This window comes from Micromys minutus (assembly GCF_963924665.1).
Source record: "Micromys minutus genome assembly, chromosome: 7".
In the NCBI taxonomy this organism is placed as follows: Eukaryota; Metazoa; Chordata; class Mammalia; order Rodentia; family Muridae; genus Micromys; species Micromys minutus.
The window spans coordinates 7676948-7693661 of NC_137976.1; the positions used below are offsets into that span (position 1 = coordinate 7676948).

A 16714-nucleotide genomic window follows, 5' to 3' on the forward strand; every position below is an offset into this window, starting at 1 on the left:
TACACACAGAAAAGCATATTTTTCAGTTATCTTTAATCTGAGAATCTGGCAAAAGTTGAGGATAAAGGAAGTAGCTGATGGACAGTTGACAAGTCACTGGTAAAGAATAAGAAGAAAACAACAGCCAAAGGACACAGAGACTGTGACTTTGGTATTGTAGGACTACAAAGATGAAACAGGTGCATTGAAAAATACCAGGTCCACTGCTTCAATGTGTGAGGTTGAAATGGAGTAAAAGCCAAGTACACTGGGTAGGAGAATCTAGACCCACAACTCAGAAACAGAAAGACACAAAGATCCATAATGCAGAAATCTTAAGCCACTGGATCTGAAGCTCCCTGATTAACATCTTCTAGACAATATCAGGTTATTCCCTAATCTCACACTCTGCCAGAATTTGGAGGAGAAAGAAGCTATAAGTGGAAGGATGGTAAGAAATCATAAGGGGTTAAGCAGGAAAACAATAGTTTCAGAGCATAGACTGATTTAGGAGAGTAAAGACTTAACAGTTAGTTCCATAGATGCTTGATTCACAGATTGGTTTATAACATGGTGGGCAGTAACTAGAAACCAAATAGGCTGGGTAGTAAAATCTGGACCCATAACTCAGGGAAGGGAAGCCATAGACTCCACAATTCAGGGATCTGAAGCCATTGGATCCACAGCCCAAGGAGTAGCAGCTTCTAGATCCATAGCCCAGGGAACTGCAGCTCCTGGATCCAAAGCCCAGAGAGCTTTGAGAGGGACTGCAGGATGTGTAGCTCCTGGGGTAGTAGCAGGGCTTCTGGCAGGGGCTGGACACCACACAGGACCTCTGGCACCTGGTTGGCTCAATGCAGGTCTCCTGGCAGCCACTGTGCAGAGAGGAGCTCAGCTGGCAGGTGCTGGGAGAGCAGGTGGTTGTGGTGTAGACCAGGTTGCTGGGGTAGGAAGAGCCGCGGCAGAATCCTGAGGAGGGCAGGCAGCTCCTAAGAGAGCGGGAGGAGAAGTTTCCAGAGCAGCAGTTGTAGGCCATGTTGAAGAGTAGATATGAGCTGGACTAGATGTACCTGAGAAGGTTGAATTCTGAGTTTGAATGTCACCCTGTGGAGAGCTGGGTTTATATACTCTCAGAAGCAGGTGTGGTGCCCAACAAGGCTGTCCTGACATATTTCCTGACTTACAAATGTGAAACTCTGTAATCTCTGTAATTGCATTGCATTTGCATAGTTTTCTGCACATCATGTTTATGGGTGTTGTCGCTTTATTAAATAAAAGATGATGATTTATTTCTACGCTAGAGATGCCATGACTGTTTTACAGTAATTACTACTGTATCATGTCACGAAAAAAAAATCCCTCCTTTTCCTTTTTCTCTTGACATACATTTTATGTGTTTTGTCATAGGATGTTATGAGGAAAATAAAGTTTTCTTCACCATGTGTGGTATGACAGTAATTTTCTGTCCTCCTTGTTAATGAATTGGGGTCATTACTCTGTGTATTCTGTTACCTACTGAAGATGGAACTTACTTGTCTGAATCTTTCTCATTTTCCAATATTCTGTGTGGTTTATATAACATTACCTATGTGGTTTAACTGCAAGGTCAGGGAAACAGTGCAAGCCAAGAGAAGTTAAATGATATTAAACCCAGGAAGAAAGATAAGAAGACCATTGAAGTTTTTATGATCACAAGTGATAGAACTATGACGTTGCATCACAACCATGTGATTCTATCTCTCTCTTACCTCTTATCCTGAGTCCTCTAAAATGGGGTAGAGTCTAGTTAATAAAACAATGTGCAAACACATCAAATTATGCTTATATGTCTTAAGAATAAAACCTGCTGTTAGACAAAAGAGAAATCATATGGATGTTTCATTCTTGGCATTGTCAAGTAGTGTTGATAAATATTTTTTTCAGTCGTATATGTACTTTAGATTTTTGTTTACATTTTAAGAGAGAGCTAAAGAAAAAAGAGAGAGAACACTAAGTTGAATAAAATGGAAGGATCTGCAAGTAACTGGGAACAAGAAATATGATCAAAATATGTTACATCAAAAATTATGTTATTTAATGAATCAAAACAAACAAAAAAGTCAGAGTTTCATTTAGGACTTTATACGTAACCTATAACCAAATAATGTCTACTAAGACAAAGTTTTCTCCTCTCCTCATATAACCATGTACACTTTAAAGGAATAAAATTAAAATTTAGATGCTTTTACAATCTTCACTTAGTCCTAGCAAATGAATGTGTTGATGTTTGAATTCTGTGCATAGCAATGCAATTGTTTTAAATAGCGCTTACCCATATTAATAATACTTTTTAAAAACATCTTTAGCTGAAGAGGAAATGAAACAACAATCTAAATAACATAACAGTCAATTGGCATAAAAATATCACCCAGGCTAAGGTAAACTTCATTTCATAATAGACACAGCAACTTTTTTTAAAAAACTCGTACAATTTGATTTCAGAATCTGGTCCTAAGAATCCTGATAAAGCTTTCTAAATCTTTATGACTATTATCACAGTGATAATAAAGAACAAGCATCTTAATAACAGACTGAGAATAGTACAAGGAAGTTCATTTGCAACTGTAATATTTATATTACCTGATATTATCCAGGCAAATGAAAAAATTTCAACTATTATCATGGACAAGAGTAAATGTGAAAAACTTGGGTTACCCAAGTGTTGTTGGAAGCCATGGTTACCCATAGCTTGTCGATCACCATTTTCACAACTGGGTTGTCTATCACTATTAATACATCCTGACTTCACTGGCTTTTAACAGGTAACTTGAATATTTATATAATACTACTACTGTAGGTTAGTTTTCAGGTGTTTCTGTAGAAAACATTGCATTACCGCGAATGGTCATGATTTTAAATAAATAATAGTCTATTCCTCAAATTGGTAGACCAGCACATCCTCTCATCTGCTAACAGTAATCATTTTTAAACCAGTCCGTTGTACTATCTTTACTCTTAAAGTATGCTTGGTTATGTGAGGACATTAAAGATGCACTTAGTAGATATTATTTAGATGTGGCCTGCACAGAAATAGCAAGGCTCTGAGCTTTTACAAATAAGTAACCAATTAAAATTATTTTTTTCTTTCTCAACCCTGTTTCACATGTTGAAAACAAAATAATGTGTCTAAATCTGATATCTACCAAAACCATTTTAATTTTCGAACTGTATAAGCTTAGATTTGTTGAGACTTTTGAATTTGTTTTTCTTCTACAGACTCTCTCCTAAGAAAGCTACAAAATGAAAAGTTCCCAAGACCTACATAGCCTCTTTATTTTTCCTTAGGGACTATAATCTGTACCCTGTGATATGGTTTACTATCAGCATCTCCTAGAAATGCTTTACCTAACCATAGTCACTTCCTAGGATCAGTTTTTGCAAAACAAGCTTCAACAGAACTCACAGGACAGAGGACAAGAGTCAACTGAGCCTCTTTTTTTCTGAAGAGTTAAATTGGCTTGTCCATGCTGGTACCAAACAAATGGGAGTTGAGTATCACCTCGAGCCATGCCAGGCTCATACGACATGAAAAGGTTTCCTTTTATCATTTCTGTGACTCCATTCATAAGGGCCTAAAATGCCCATTGCTTCTGCCCCTGCTTCAAGGCTGTTCATGCAGCCAACACAGCTTTAACCACTGTGCTTTCTCTCTCCTTTTGGGTTCAATTTCATTCAGTTTAGTTTGCTCCATCCTATCTAGTGCAGACAAAGTACACGGGAAATGCTATGAAACCAAAATGAATTATAATGGAAAATGAGAAATGATACCAAGAGTTAACATTTCAAAGGGAACCCAAAGTGATGCTTGCAATTCATTACCTAAAAGACAAGCAATTTCTTGACATCTCTTCATATGGACTTAATGTGTACTCTTCAGAGTATTTAAAGAAACATACAGAAATCAGGCATATGAAAAAGCAGAGATTTGTTTCCTGAACACCATGAATAAGTATCAGTGTTAAATATTCATAGCATCCATGATTGGCTCAGTGTCATCACTATAAGAAAATTGCAAAACCCATAAATACAGTATACAGAAAACTACTCATGGACAAACTGTACATGTGTAAACCAGGAAGCACCCAGATGCATCAAGGATGACCCTATTGGCTACCACACCTACTACTGAAAGTATATAAACCCAGTTCTCCACTGGGTGACATTCAAACTCAGAATCCTCTCAGTTATATCCAGCATAACTTGTATCTCCTCTCAACATGGCCTACAGCTGCTGCTCTGGAAACTTCTCCTCCCGCTCCCTTAGGAGCTGCCTTCCCTCCTCAGGATCCTGCCATGGCTCTTCCTACCCCAGCAACCTGGTCTACACAACAACCACCTGCTCTCCCAGCACCTGCCAGCTGAGTTCCTCTCTGCACAGTGGCTGCCAGGAGACCTGCATTGAGCCCACCAGCTGTTCTCCCAGCACCTGTCAGCTGAGCTCCTCTCTGAACAATGTCTGCCAGGAGACCTGCATTGAGCCCCAGAGCTGCCAGAGGTCCTGTGTGGTGTCCAGCCCCTGCCAGAAGCCCTGCTACTATCCCAGGAGCTACACATCCTGCAGTCCCTGTCAGGGGACATATTCTGGCTCTCTGGGCTTTGGGTCCAGCAGCTGCAGTTCCCTGGGCTATGGATCTAGAAGCTGCTACTCATTGGGCTGTGGATCCAATGGCTTCAGATCCCTGAATTGTGGAGTCTATGGCTTCCCTTCCCTGGGTTATGGGTCCAGAATCTACTACCCAGTGTATGTGGATTCTACAAGATTTCAGCCTTCTTGTTATAGATCAGTCTGTGGTACTGGCTTCTGAAAGTTAAATGGTTAAGTCTCTGTATTCTTACATTATAAAAATCAAATTCTTCTTGTCCTGTAGACACGTTTACTCTTCATCATCTATCATTTTGATTTTGTGTTTCCACTGACAAATTTTCTTCTTCTACTTCTGTTAGGATCTTAGATTGATGTGTAATCCCTATTATGCCTCAAATATTATGCTTCTGAAATACATATTAGTCATTTTGTGTTCATTTAAACCTATTTGAACACTGAAATTTTAATCCAATAAATAGGTGCAATGTAAAGCTTCAATGACTTGTTGATGGCATTATTGTTTTATGTTTGCATTTATGGGGTTGGGGGATGAAATTAAATACCAATACCTTCATCCAACTTAATTTTGAGAGCAAATAACTTCGTTTTGGCATGTTCCTGTTTGTGACTTAATGAGTAATTGGAAGATTGTTAATTTGAATTGCAAATAAAGACCACAAAAGTGAGAGCTACCTAAGACTGAAGAACATGAACAATTTTTATCCTCCAGATTATGATATAATCTTTTGGGTTACAGATATTTTCTGAGAAATCAATTTAATTCTAGTTTGAAAATCTAAATTTTCATTCAAATTTATATATCAAATTCAACCAGCCAATTAACTTTGAAATATCTTGAGATAGAAACTTGTTTTATCAAAAAAAGGTTGCATCTTTAACACCCAGAGCTTAGGCACAATCCCTGACCATTTTCTCAAAACATATGAAGGGAAAATGACAATTATCATAGGTGGTAATTACTGGACCCAGGAATTGGGACAACTTCCTGATGCTTTTCCAATTTAGCTTCAAGCATCCTTGGAAAAAGTGCTAAACATTTTTTTTTTTTTACTTGTCTTACTCTGATTGTCAAAAGTCAAAGATTCAAATCTAGTTTGTTTGACAAAAGGTCCAGGAAAAGAAAGATGACCTAAAGCAATAGTGTATGGTCTATTAGTAGATCAAATTGGTCCAGAAGAGAGTCATGGTCTCATAGGAAGGACCAGAGCTGATCAGGGCAGAAGCACCTAGGCTTCAGTTTCAGGACTACATAAGTCATGGACATAAGGAAGGGGTCAGAGATGAGCCTCAGCAGCAATTCTATAACATAGAGTACAATCTATGGAGTGAAGATAGTATTATCTCAGACTTCAAGAGTTCCAAGGCTGGAGTGGGGAGAGGTGAGAAGTAAGGATTAGATCATGTTCTCTCAATGTAGGACATTCAGGTCTGAAACCAAGCATGGCTGTCTGTGGACCTCACCTACACAACACATCACTGTGATGGGGTTGCTTTTTGTTAGTAAACGTGGTGTATTTATCTAGTGAAATTAGGTACAAATGTGTAGGTTTTTGTGAGTTAGAATTTTCATTCCTTCTGATGATTTGAATTATGATTCCTTTAATGAATGTGGTAATCTTCAAGTCTTCCAAAAAGTTTTGGTTTAAAGTTGATTTTGTCAGATTCAAGGTTATTTACAACTGCTTTGTTCCTCAGTCTATATCTTTGAATTACTGGTTTCCATTCTTTTATCCTAAGATGGTGTCTATTGATAATGGCAACATCCATTCCCTAGAGAAAGATAAATGGTTGGGTTTTGGTTTTTAACCCAGTTTGTTAGTTAGTACATTTCCATTTGAAAACTCTTGTTCATTGAGTTATACCTCAAAGTTTTGTATTTTTATCATTCCGTTATTTTTAGGGGCGGTCTCTTTATAATGACAATTTACTGATTTTCTACTATGCATTAATTGCCCATGTCTTTTTGTTCATATTTCTCCTCAGTTCAAATGAATCTTTTTGGTATGCTCTGCAGAGCTGCAAACTTAGTGATCATAAATTGTGTTATTCTGTTTCTATTGTAGGCAATTCATACTTTTCTTTTAATTTGATAGATAGTTTTTCTGAGTATAATAGTATAAGTTGGCAGTTCTATTCTTTTAGAGCTATAAAATGAATTATATCTTTCTAAGAACTCATGAACTTAAAGGCTTCTATCCAGCAATCATGCGTCATTCTAAGGTGCCTTCATTTGTCTCTTACATATTTCAATATAGTGTCAGTATTCTGTGTTTTGAATATCTTACCTATCTCCTAAGGTTTCTCGGAACATCCTATATAAGTGATATTCTATAGCTTTCTTGTGCATGATTAGGTATCACTATACAGTTTTGAATGGGTTTTTCTTAGTATTCTTCTATCAACACAATTTGAATGTATTTTCTCCCATCTTGTTCCAAAGCTTTTCCATGCTACATCTATATCCCTTTACAAATTGCATCATTGAAGATTACCCAGTGTTCTGATTCTTATTGCTTTTCACTAAGCCTGGATATTATATTTCCCATGCGATTTGTTCTTTTAATGAGACTTCCCACTGAGGTTTTAATGAAACTTACTGTTTTTTTTTTTTTTTTTTAAATTTCTAACATCATTTCAGCTTAGGTTTTCTTTATCAAGTCCATTTCTTTATGAATTTTGTTTTTATATTTTGAATTGGATTACTAATTTTACTCAGCTATTTGCTTTTGTTCTTTTGGAGTATATCTCTGTCTTGTTCAGTTGTTTAAACATATGTAAAATCACTACTATGAATACTTTTTATGAATTTTTCTGGGCCTTTTTTTTATTATGACAGCGGAAAAATTGTGTTGCTTTGGCTTCTGCACTGGGACTTGAGCATCCAGCACATTTTGCTGAATATATTTATCTTTTTTTTCTATTTAAACTTACTTTTTATTATCATTTTTTCCAGTTACCCAGCATGCCACAATCTGATTGCTGACCTGGATGAAACAGTGAAATAAATGATTTACAAAGAGATGTTTACATTCATCTGATTTGTACTTAATGTGCCACAGTGTACCAACACCTCCCCAGGGAGACACCCCCGGGGACTGCGGGGGGGGGGGCGTCCTCATGCCATGGTCTGTCCCTGTGCTATAGACAGGGAGTGCTTCAGCATCAACTGGCTAGGGCTAGTTGGGAGTGTGTGCTCAGAACAGCTTCAAGTCACTGACTGACGTTGTCTCTATTGCACAGGGATTAATAAAATGACCTTTCAAAAGACTTGAGTTGTTCCGTTTTCTTTTCATTTTGTAGCAATGACAAAACACACCACAAGGCACATGTTTGAAGTCAGCCAAAGTGTACTGAAGACCACCACTCTTCCTGCCGGTCACCCTTTTCTTTCCCTTTGTCTACCTTGAGCCAGCATCCAGTATTTCCCATTGAACTGTGTTCACTCAGGAAGCACTCTGCATTATTTTTCCCATTCTCTGAACAACATAAAGCAAACCCCTCCCCCTCCAGATATTTGATATACTGTTAGGTAAATTTTCTAATTTCACATACATTTGTTTTTATATTTATCTTTTAAAGAGAATTTACTTTTCATGTAAAAGTGTACTAGTGTCTGCACTGGCTGAAGAAATAAAGAAAATTTGGAATAACTTTTAAGTATTTCATTTAATCACAGTGCAGTAAATTAGCTAATTTTCAATAATCATAGAAACCAGAGAAAGTATACAAAGTTATATAAAGTTTATACCACATTATTAAAATGTAACTCTGATACTGAAGAAATGAATAGGAAAGAGAATCCAGAGTCACATCAAAATGAAAATACAGCATGCCAACATCTTTGAGATAAAACAAAGTATGAATAAGTTTTATAGAAGTAAGTTTCTACATCAGAATCCAAAGCAACTTATAATTAATAACTTAAGAATTTACTCTACTGAAAACTAAACCTAAATGCAGTTCATTAAAATATAACATTAGAAATATATGTGTAGTGCCAAGGACAGGTTTCACGGAAAACAATGCACAACAGGATAGTTCCCTGATAAAATAAACAAGATGGACAAGTCATTAGCTTCTCTCAGGAAAATGAGAAGGAGGGGAGACACAAATAAATATAATTTAAAAAGAAAAAGAAGACATTACATCAAATACCTGTGAGATCTGGAAACAAACTGAGGACAAAAATGCTGAACTCTGCTTTATTTCACTGCGTTGGAAAGACTAAAGAAAGTTGCAGGATTCATAGGTACACATAACATGTCAAAATTAAAGCAAGAAGAAATAAAAGATTTGTAAAATTCTATAACCAGAAATGTCACTGAAGCCTTAATAAAAAGTCCTCAAACTAAGAAAGACACAAATCTAAATAAATTCATTGTAAATTTTTATTAGAAATTAAAAGAACTATCAGCACTAATATTACTCAAATGTATGATGAAATGGAAAAGGATTGAACATTATAAAATCCTTTTTACAAACCCAGTTTTACACTGACATCAAAATCAGAAAAATTCATAGTAAGTAGATAGAATTACAGACCAATTTAGCTGATGAAAATACTCTCAATAAAATACTAGAAAGGCAAATTCAATATTAAATCAAAAAGACAATGACCAAGTTGGCTTCATTTCAAAATACAGGCCTGGTTCAACAGACCTAAATCAATAAACATTATCTGTCACACGATTAGACACAAAATCAGAAATAATATATCTGTCACACGATTAGACACAAAATCAGAAATAATATATTCAGATTAATAGATACAGAAATTGCTTTTGGAATTTAAATTTCCTTTATGATACACACTGTAAAGAAATCATGGATGGGGGGGGATATAATTTGACATAGTAAAGCCTGCATATGAAAAGTCTGTAACCAACATGGTTAATGGAGAGAGATCGAGAGCATTTGTACTGAGGTCAGAAGAGAGTAGCCTGGCCACTCTCTTTGTTCCCATTCGATATAGTCTCTTAAAGTCCTAGAGTGGAAAGAAACGGAAAGCAAATGTAAGGATACAAATAGGAAAACACAAAGCTAATCTGCCTGTGTTCTGATAATATGATTCTACACACAAGAAGCCTTGAGATTCTATTGAAAATACCCTTAGAGCTGATAAATACTTTCACACAAGTGGCTAAATAATAATTAACACACAAAAAATCATAGCCTTATCAATTACAAAACACACTAAAAATATCAAGGGATCAATCTCATTCACAGCCACAGGAACATACCTAATAATCAGCATAAACAAAGGAATGAATGAGACTTCTATGACGAAAATCTTAATACCATAAAAAACATAAATTAAAAAAGAATCTAAAACATGAAAAAAGTTCTATACTCATGGATCAAAGGAAACGAACCATCTTGTGAAAATAGCCATTCTACCAAAGGTAATCTATACATTCAATTGAATGTAATGAAATATTAGCAAGACTTCTAGGCCTATTATTTATAGACATAGACAAATCAATATAGAATGTATGCAGGAATGCAAATGAGAAAAGACAAAACAATTTGGAACAAGAACCAAAACATGAAAATACCCTATGCCAAATTATACCATTAAGCCATAATGCCACACATTAAAAAGGTGCAGAGGTCAATGAAAAGCAATAGAGTATTTAAGTATTAATGTAAACAAATACAGATATCTGGGTTTTCAGTGGGGATGACATTAGACAAAATGCCCAACAGTGGGGAGATGAAACCTGAGGGGAACACCTCCAGTATATAGACAGGGCCCCCAGTGAAGAGATGAGACCACCTTCAAAATTTTAACCTAGGATTATTCCTGTCTAAAGGCAATGCAGGTACAAAAGTGGAGCACAGAATGAAGGAAAGGCCATTCATTGAACTGACCAACTTGGTATCCACCCCTTGCCCAGGCACTAAACCCTGACACTATTACTAATATCTAGCCTGGCTGCTCGCTGAGAGGCTCTACAAACAGCTGACTGAGACAGATGGCGATACTCACAGCCAACCTTTGGACTGAGGTCTAGGACCCCTATGAAAAAGTTAGGGGAAGGATTGAAGGAGCTGAAGGAGATTGCAACCACAGAGCAGAAAATCAGTTTTAACTAATCCAGACCCCCTTGGAGCTCCCAGAGATTAATCTACCAAACAATGAGCATACATTGGCTGGTTCAGGGCCCAGAGCACATATGTAGCAGAGGACTGACTTGTCTGGCCTCATTTGGAGAGGATGTGCCTTAATCTGTAGAGGACTGAGGCCCCAGAAAAGTGGGATGCCAGAGGGTTGGGTAACACCTTCTCAAAGGCAAAGGAGAGAGGGAACGGGCTGAAGAACTGTGGGAGAAGGCAATGTCTGAAACACAAGTAAGTAAAATAATTCATTTAAAATATAAATTAAAAGCAACAGAATCATACATGAGAGCATGTCTGCATCTTCAACAAGCAGTGCTTGAAATCTTAGATTTCAACATACAGAAAAATTCAAATAGACTCTTGTGACTCACCCTGCCCAAAATTCAACTCTGAATGAGTCAGGAAATTCAACATAAGCCATTTTACTGTGAAACTCCTAGAGGATACAGTAGAGAGTGTGTTTTAACTTAAATGCACAAGTCTGGACTTTCAGAATAACCTCTATCTATAGTGGAAATCAGTTCAACAATCAGTACATGGAACCTCACTACATTTAAAAGTTCTGTAAAGCATAGAACATCATTTATTGTGTGAAGAGGTAGCTTAAAAAATGGAAGGAGCATATTTGGCAGCTATGCATGTGGCAGAAGATTAATGTCTAGAATATATTAAGAACTTAAATAAACCTAAACATCAAGCAAACAGCCAACCAATCCAAAATAGGCTATAGAAAACAGTAATTTCCCAAACTAGAAATGGACATGTCTAGTTAACCCTGAAAAAATGTTCAATATACTTAATAATCATTGGAATACAGCTTAAAATAATTTTAAGATTACCCCATTCAGAATTGGTAAGATCAAAAATACAAATGTCAATGAATATACCCCAGGGATCTGATGAAGAGAAACCATTATACACTGATACTGCTAACACATAATGCTAATACAACCCTTCTGGGAATTGGTACAGAGATTTTTTTAGAACTGGCAATAGAAGAACCATGGTATTTAGCTACACCATTTGTGTTTGAGGTACAATTCAAGATATACTATTCTACAACAGAGTTGCTTCTATATCCATGTTCCTTGTTTCTCCGTTCACAATTGGAAGAAAAAGGACTTACTCGTTTACCAAAAGATGGGAGAGAATATGGGGCTTACACACTAAGATATTCCTCAACTGTAAATAGAATCATCATGTATACATGTAAGTAGAAGGAACCGGGAGGAAATCATAGTGAGTAAAATCACTCAGCCACAGAACTACAATCAGTGTATATTGTCTCTCTGACCAACACCTGCTTTGAAATCAGTTCTTTCTATATTTAGTTTGGAGTACATACAGAAGCTGAGATACTAGTAAGGGGCCACTCAGGATGAATACCTTAAGTTGTCATGGATAATATAGGTAGAGCAAGGGTAGAAAGTTCAAAAATAGAGCAGTGTGGGGGATGGGTAACTGTTCAGAATACTTAACCAAAATGAAAGGTACGAGAGAATGCTATGCAAAAAACCTAGGCTCTTCCAACCCTAGAAAACAATTCAACTTGAGGGCATAGTCAAACACATATGTATTCCTATGTGTTCTTCATAAGGGTAAAAATAAAATAGCTGCTATAAAAGATGGCCACATACATTAGCAGAAGCAAGGCTATGTTCACGTAGGAGTCTGAATAACATTTTACTTTTTCAATTATTTTAACTCATGACAATAAAATACATTTTATTTATATCCCTAGGGAGAGAAAAAAAAAAGACAAAGACAAAAACAATCACAAAATATCCAAACAGTGAAACATACCCAGTATGAAATCCCATGCCATTAGCAGAAGAAATATACCACTGAGGAAAAAAATGCAGCCAGCTTCATGTCAGGGTTGCCAAGTGTTTCAAACACAGATTTAATTTTAGCAATTTGATTTCCCAATGTAATCCAAAGGATCCTAATAAAGCTCTCCAAAGCTTTACTAGTGCTGTCACAGTGACAATAAAAGCCACAGGTCCTAATGATGTCATGGTAAATAAAATAAAGTGCGAGTCCTGTGAACAAATACACTTGCAGTTACGATAGCCATGGTAGGCTAGGTGGAGTGATTTCTAATCAAGTTGAAATATTCCAGCAAAATGGAAAATAGAATGTAAAACTATATACATGTTCCAAATAATACTGACAATCTTGGTTTTCCCAAGACAGCATATTATTGACTTCACCCCTATCTGTGGCATCATTACATTTTTGTCTTTGTATTTAACTTATAATTATAGTTGTATTACAAATCGAAATATTTTTAAAGAGGCTTCTTTTTGTTGATGAACAGCACATTTCACGACAAATTCTTAGTCTTTTTCACACTTCCTATATGTTTTCTAAATCTTGTGACGATACTGGTCTAGGTGCCCTATGGCCTCATCACTGGTCTACTCTCCTTCAGTATAATTAACGAAAACTAAGTAAATAACTGACTAGCTAAAACTAGGATATAATTTGCAGTACTGAAGATATGTCAGAGAAGTGTGACAAATGAACCATTCCTGTTGATTTGGTTCTGTGTTATTGGAAAGAAGAACTATTATTTATCCCATCGATTTTTCAGAACAATGAAGGTTTCTAGTAATTTCTTTCTAAAATGGAATCAAATAATTTCTATCAATATATTATATGTTATAATGGTTAAAGGTATTTGAGAAGCAAAATTGATTACTGCCCTTTAAGTTTTATTCCTATACTCGATTTTTAAATTATTTTGTGCAATATATTTTGATCATGTTCATTCCCCTGTCCTAAATCCTCCAAAATCTTACTCACTTCTGTCCCAACTCAACTTCACATTCATTCTCAGTATCTCTCCCAAAATCAAAACACAATAAATAGAAATTAAAACAACACCAATAAATTCAATAAGATAGATGCAATAAATTATATCAGTTTGTGTGAAGTGATTTCCAGAAGAGCCAAAGACTTCCATTCAACACTAAATTCTCTCTCTTTCTTCTCTCTCACTCTCTTTCTATTCTCTCTTTGCCTGTCTCTGTCCCTTTGTCTGTCTGTCTCTCTCCTCTCTTTCTCTTCTATCTCTGTCTGTCTCTGTCTCTTTCTCTCCCCATACCCCTCTGGGTGGGTGTGCGTGTGTGTGTGTGTGGGGGGGGTGTTTGTGTGTGTATGTAATTGTAATTTTCAGGTCAACAAAAAACAAGGACCTAATGTTTTTTTGGATTCATTTTTACCTGGATTTAATCTAAAGTTTGGCAAATTTCATACCTATTTTGTATTTTATTAGTCTCCTGTCTGAAAGGGGAAATAAAACTTTTTTTTAACCCTTTAATAGTTAAATAGAATTCTTTGTCTAATACTACCATTCTATGTAACAAGCTATCATAGGTGATCACACACAGGCCATGGTATACCATGTTATTGGGGATTTAAACAGCTTCTATGATGAATAGCTCACCTCCAATAGTCTCAATACATCTTTGTCACTTACCTGTTTATCTCAAATTTTACATGGAAAGATTTTTTTGTCATTTCTCTCTTTAACACTTATGAGAATGCAGTAAATCATGACCTTCAACTGTCTTCGTCAGGGTTTCTATTCCTGCACAAACATCAAGAAGCAATCTGGGGAAGAAATTCAGCTTACAATTCCACATTGCTCTTGATCACCAAAGGAAGTCAGGACTAGAACTCAAGCAGGCCAGGATGCAGGAACTGATACAGAGGCCATGAAAGGATGTTACTTACTAGCTTGCTTCCCCAGCCTTGCTCAGCCTGCTTTCTTATAGAACCCAGGTCTACCAGCCCAGAAATGGCAATACCCACAATGGACTGGGCCCACCCCCCTTGATCACTAGTTGAGAAAAAGCCTTACAGCTGGATCTCATGGAGGCTTTTCCTCAACTGAGGATCCTTTCTCTGTGATAACTCCAGCTTGTGTCAAGTTGATACAAAACCAGCCGGTACAGCAACTAATCAAAGATAGAAGGTGAGGGGAAAATGTCTTTCCCTGTACAGATACAGGAATATACAAAGCAAGAGTTTTTACAAATTCCTTGGAAGTCTCTGTAATATGGGATTCTAGTATTTTATTATAAAACCACCTATGTGCATCTTTTGATTGATTTTTTTTCTTTTTCCTCCCTTAATTTCAGGTAGTACTTGTAATCTTAATACTTCTTTAAGATATTCTATCACATAAATTGTGCCTAAAAGTTTAAGTTTAAATCATTTGGGATGCAGAGGAAAACTAGTGAGTAAAACCACTTAATAGAAACCTTCTTTGTCCCTTGAGTAAAGTTGAAGATGGTTTCTGTAAGGTTTCCAGGAGCACCTGAAAGATGATTCCAGCCTTTCTCTCTATAGACATCTGTGGATGAGGAGCAGGGGTCATTACCAAACTCAGGTGGCAGGAAGACTACCATTTACTCCAACAAGCACAGGTCTGTCCTGAGAGGTGTTCAAAGCTACTCTCTCCTGACTGAAACTGTACATTCAAATACTAGGTTTAAGCTTTTTACCTGTGTACACATTTCACTCTGTCAGTTATACATCTTACTCTTGCTGCTTGCATTTCTAGTTCCAGTCCTAATTGCTTTCTTTTCTGGCTCATCAGAAATTCATGTTCTTTTATCCCAGGCAATTCACAGTCTAGTTGAGCACTGCTGTTTCCTCACAAATGCTGATCTTCCTAGAATGGACAACTGCCAAGAAAAAAATCAAACTAATGCAAAATTACATCCCCAAATCCAGTTGGACAATCATTCTCAGCTTATATATGAGTCTCCCAAACCCTAGGCACCAAAAATCATCAGCGGAGTAATAACATGAACAATAAATACTTGGAGATATCAGATTTCACAAGTTTATTAGATGGAATTTTCAATTTTCAAGTGAACTTGGATAGAAAGCAAATAGAATGAGCACATATCAACAGTACAGAGAATAAAGCATAATTTCTTGATAACCCACTAATCTCATAATCTGCCAGACTTCGGAGAAGAGGAAAGCTATGAATGGGAGGATGGTGGGTCAGGAAAACAAAAGCTTGAGAGCATAGACCCACATAGGAGAGATAAACGCTTAACAGGTGGTTCCATAGAGGCTGGAGCCACAGACTGGTCTGTAACAAGGCTGGCAGGAACGAGAAGCAAAGTAGATTGGATAGCAATATCTGGACCCATAACTCAGGGATGGGAAGCCATAGACTCCACAATTCAGGGATCTGAAGCCATTGGATCCACACCCCAATGAGTAGCAACTTCTGGATCCATAGCCCAGGGAACTACAGCTCCTAGATCCAAAGCCCAGAGAGCCAGCATATGTCCCCTGACAGGGACTGCAGGATGTGTAGCTCCTGGGGTAGTAGCAGGGCTTCTGGCAGGAGCTGGACACCACACAGGACCTCTGGCAGCTCTGGGGCTCAATGCAGGTCTCCTGGCAGACATTGTTCAGAGAGGAGCTCAGCTGATAGGTGCTGGGAGAACAGCTGGTGGGCTCAATGCAGGTCTCCTGGCAGCCACTGTGCAGAGAGGAGCTCAGCTGGCAGGTGCTGGGAGAGCAGGTGGTTGTTGTGTAGACCAGGTTGCTGGGGTAGGAAGAGCCAGGGCAGGATCCTGAGGAGGGAAGGCAGCTCCTAAGGGAGCGGGAGGAGAAGTTTCCAGAGCAGCAGCTGTAGGCCATGTTGAGAGGAGGTGAGAGCTCGGCTGGATCTAACAAGGAGATTGTAAGTTTGAATGCCACCCAGTGAACAGCTGGGTTTATATACTCTCAGTAGAAGGTGTGGTACCCGACAGTCTCATACTTGGTGCATTTGTGTGCTTCCTGGTTTACAAATGTGTAACTCAGCAACTTCAGTAATTGTAGTTGCATTTGAATAGTTTTCTACACAGTATATTTATGGGTTACACAGTATATTTATGGGTTTTGTAATTTTGTTATAGTTAAGACAATGACTTACTGCTATGTCAGAGATGT

The 16714-nt window shown here is 37.3% G+C and overlaps 2 protein-coding genes across 2 annotated transcripts; one reads left to right on the forward strand and one right to left on the reverse strand.

The window, feature by feature from the left end:
* Window positions 1-502: 502 nt before the first annotated feature.
* LOC308422592 (uncharacterized protein) lies at window positions 503-16420 on the reverse strand (the record flags this gene model as incomplete). Its single annotated transcript, XM_080919220.1, has 3 exons — window positions 503-968; window positions 10907-10964; window positions 15826-16420. The coding sequence occupies 3 exons, from the start codon at window positions 16418-16420 to the stop codon at window positions 503-505; spliced, it is 1119 nt and encodes a 372-aa protein (XP_080775346.1).
* LOC308422212 (keratin-associated protein 13-1-like) lies at window positions 4236-4823 on the forward strand (the record flags this gene model as incomplete). Its single annotated transcript, XM_080918707.1, has 1 exon — window positions 4236-4823. The coding sequence occupies one exon, from the start codon at window positions 4236-4238 to the stop codon at window positions 4821-4823; it is 588 nt and encodes a 195-aa protein (XP_080774833.1).
* Window positions 16421-16714: the final 294 nt, after the last annotated feature.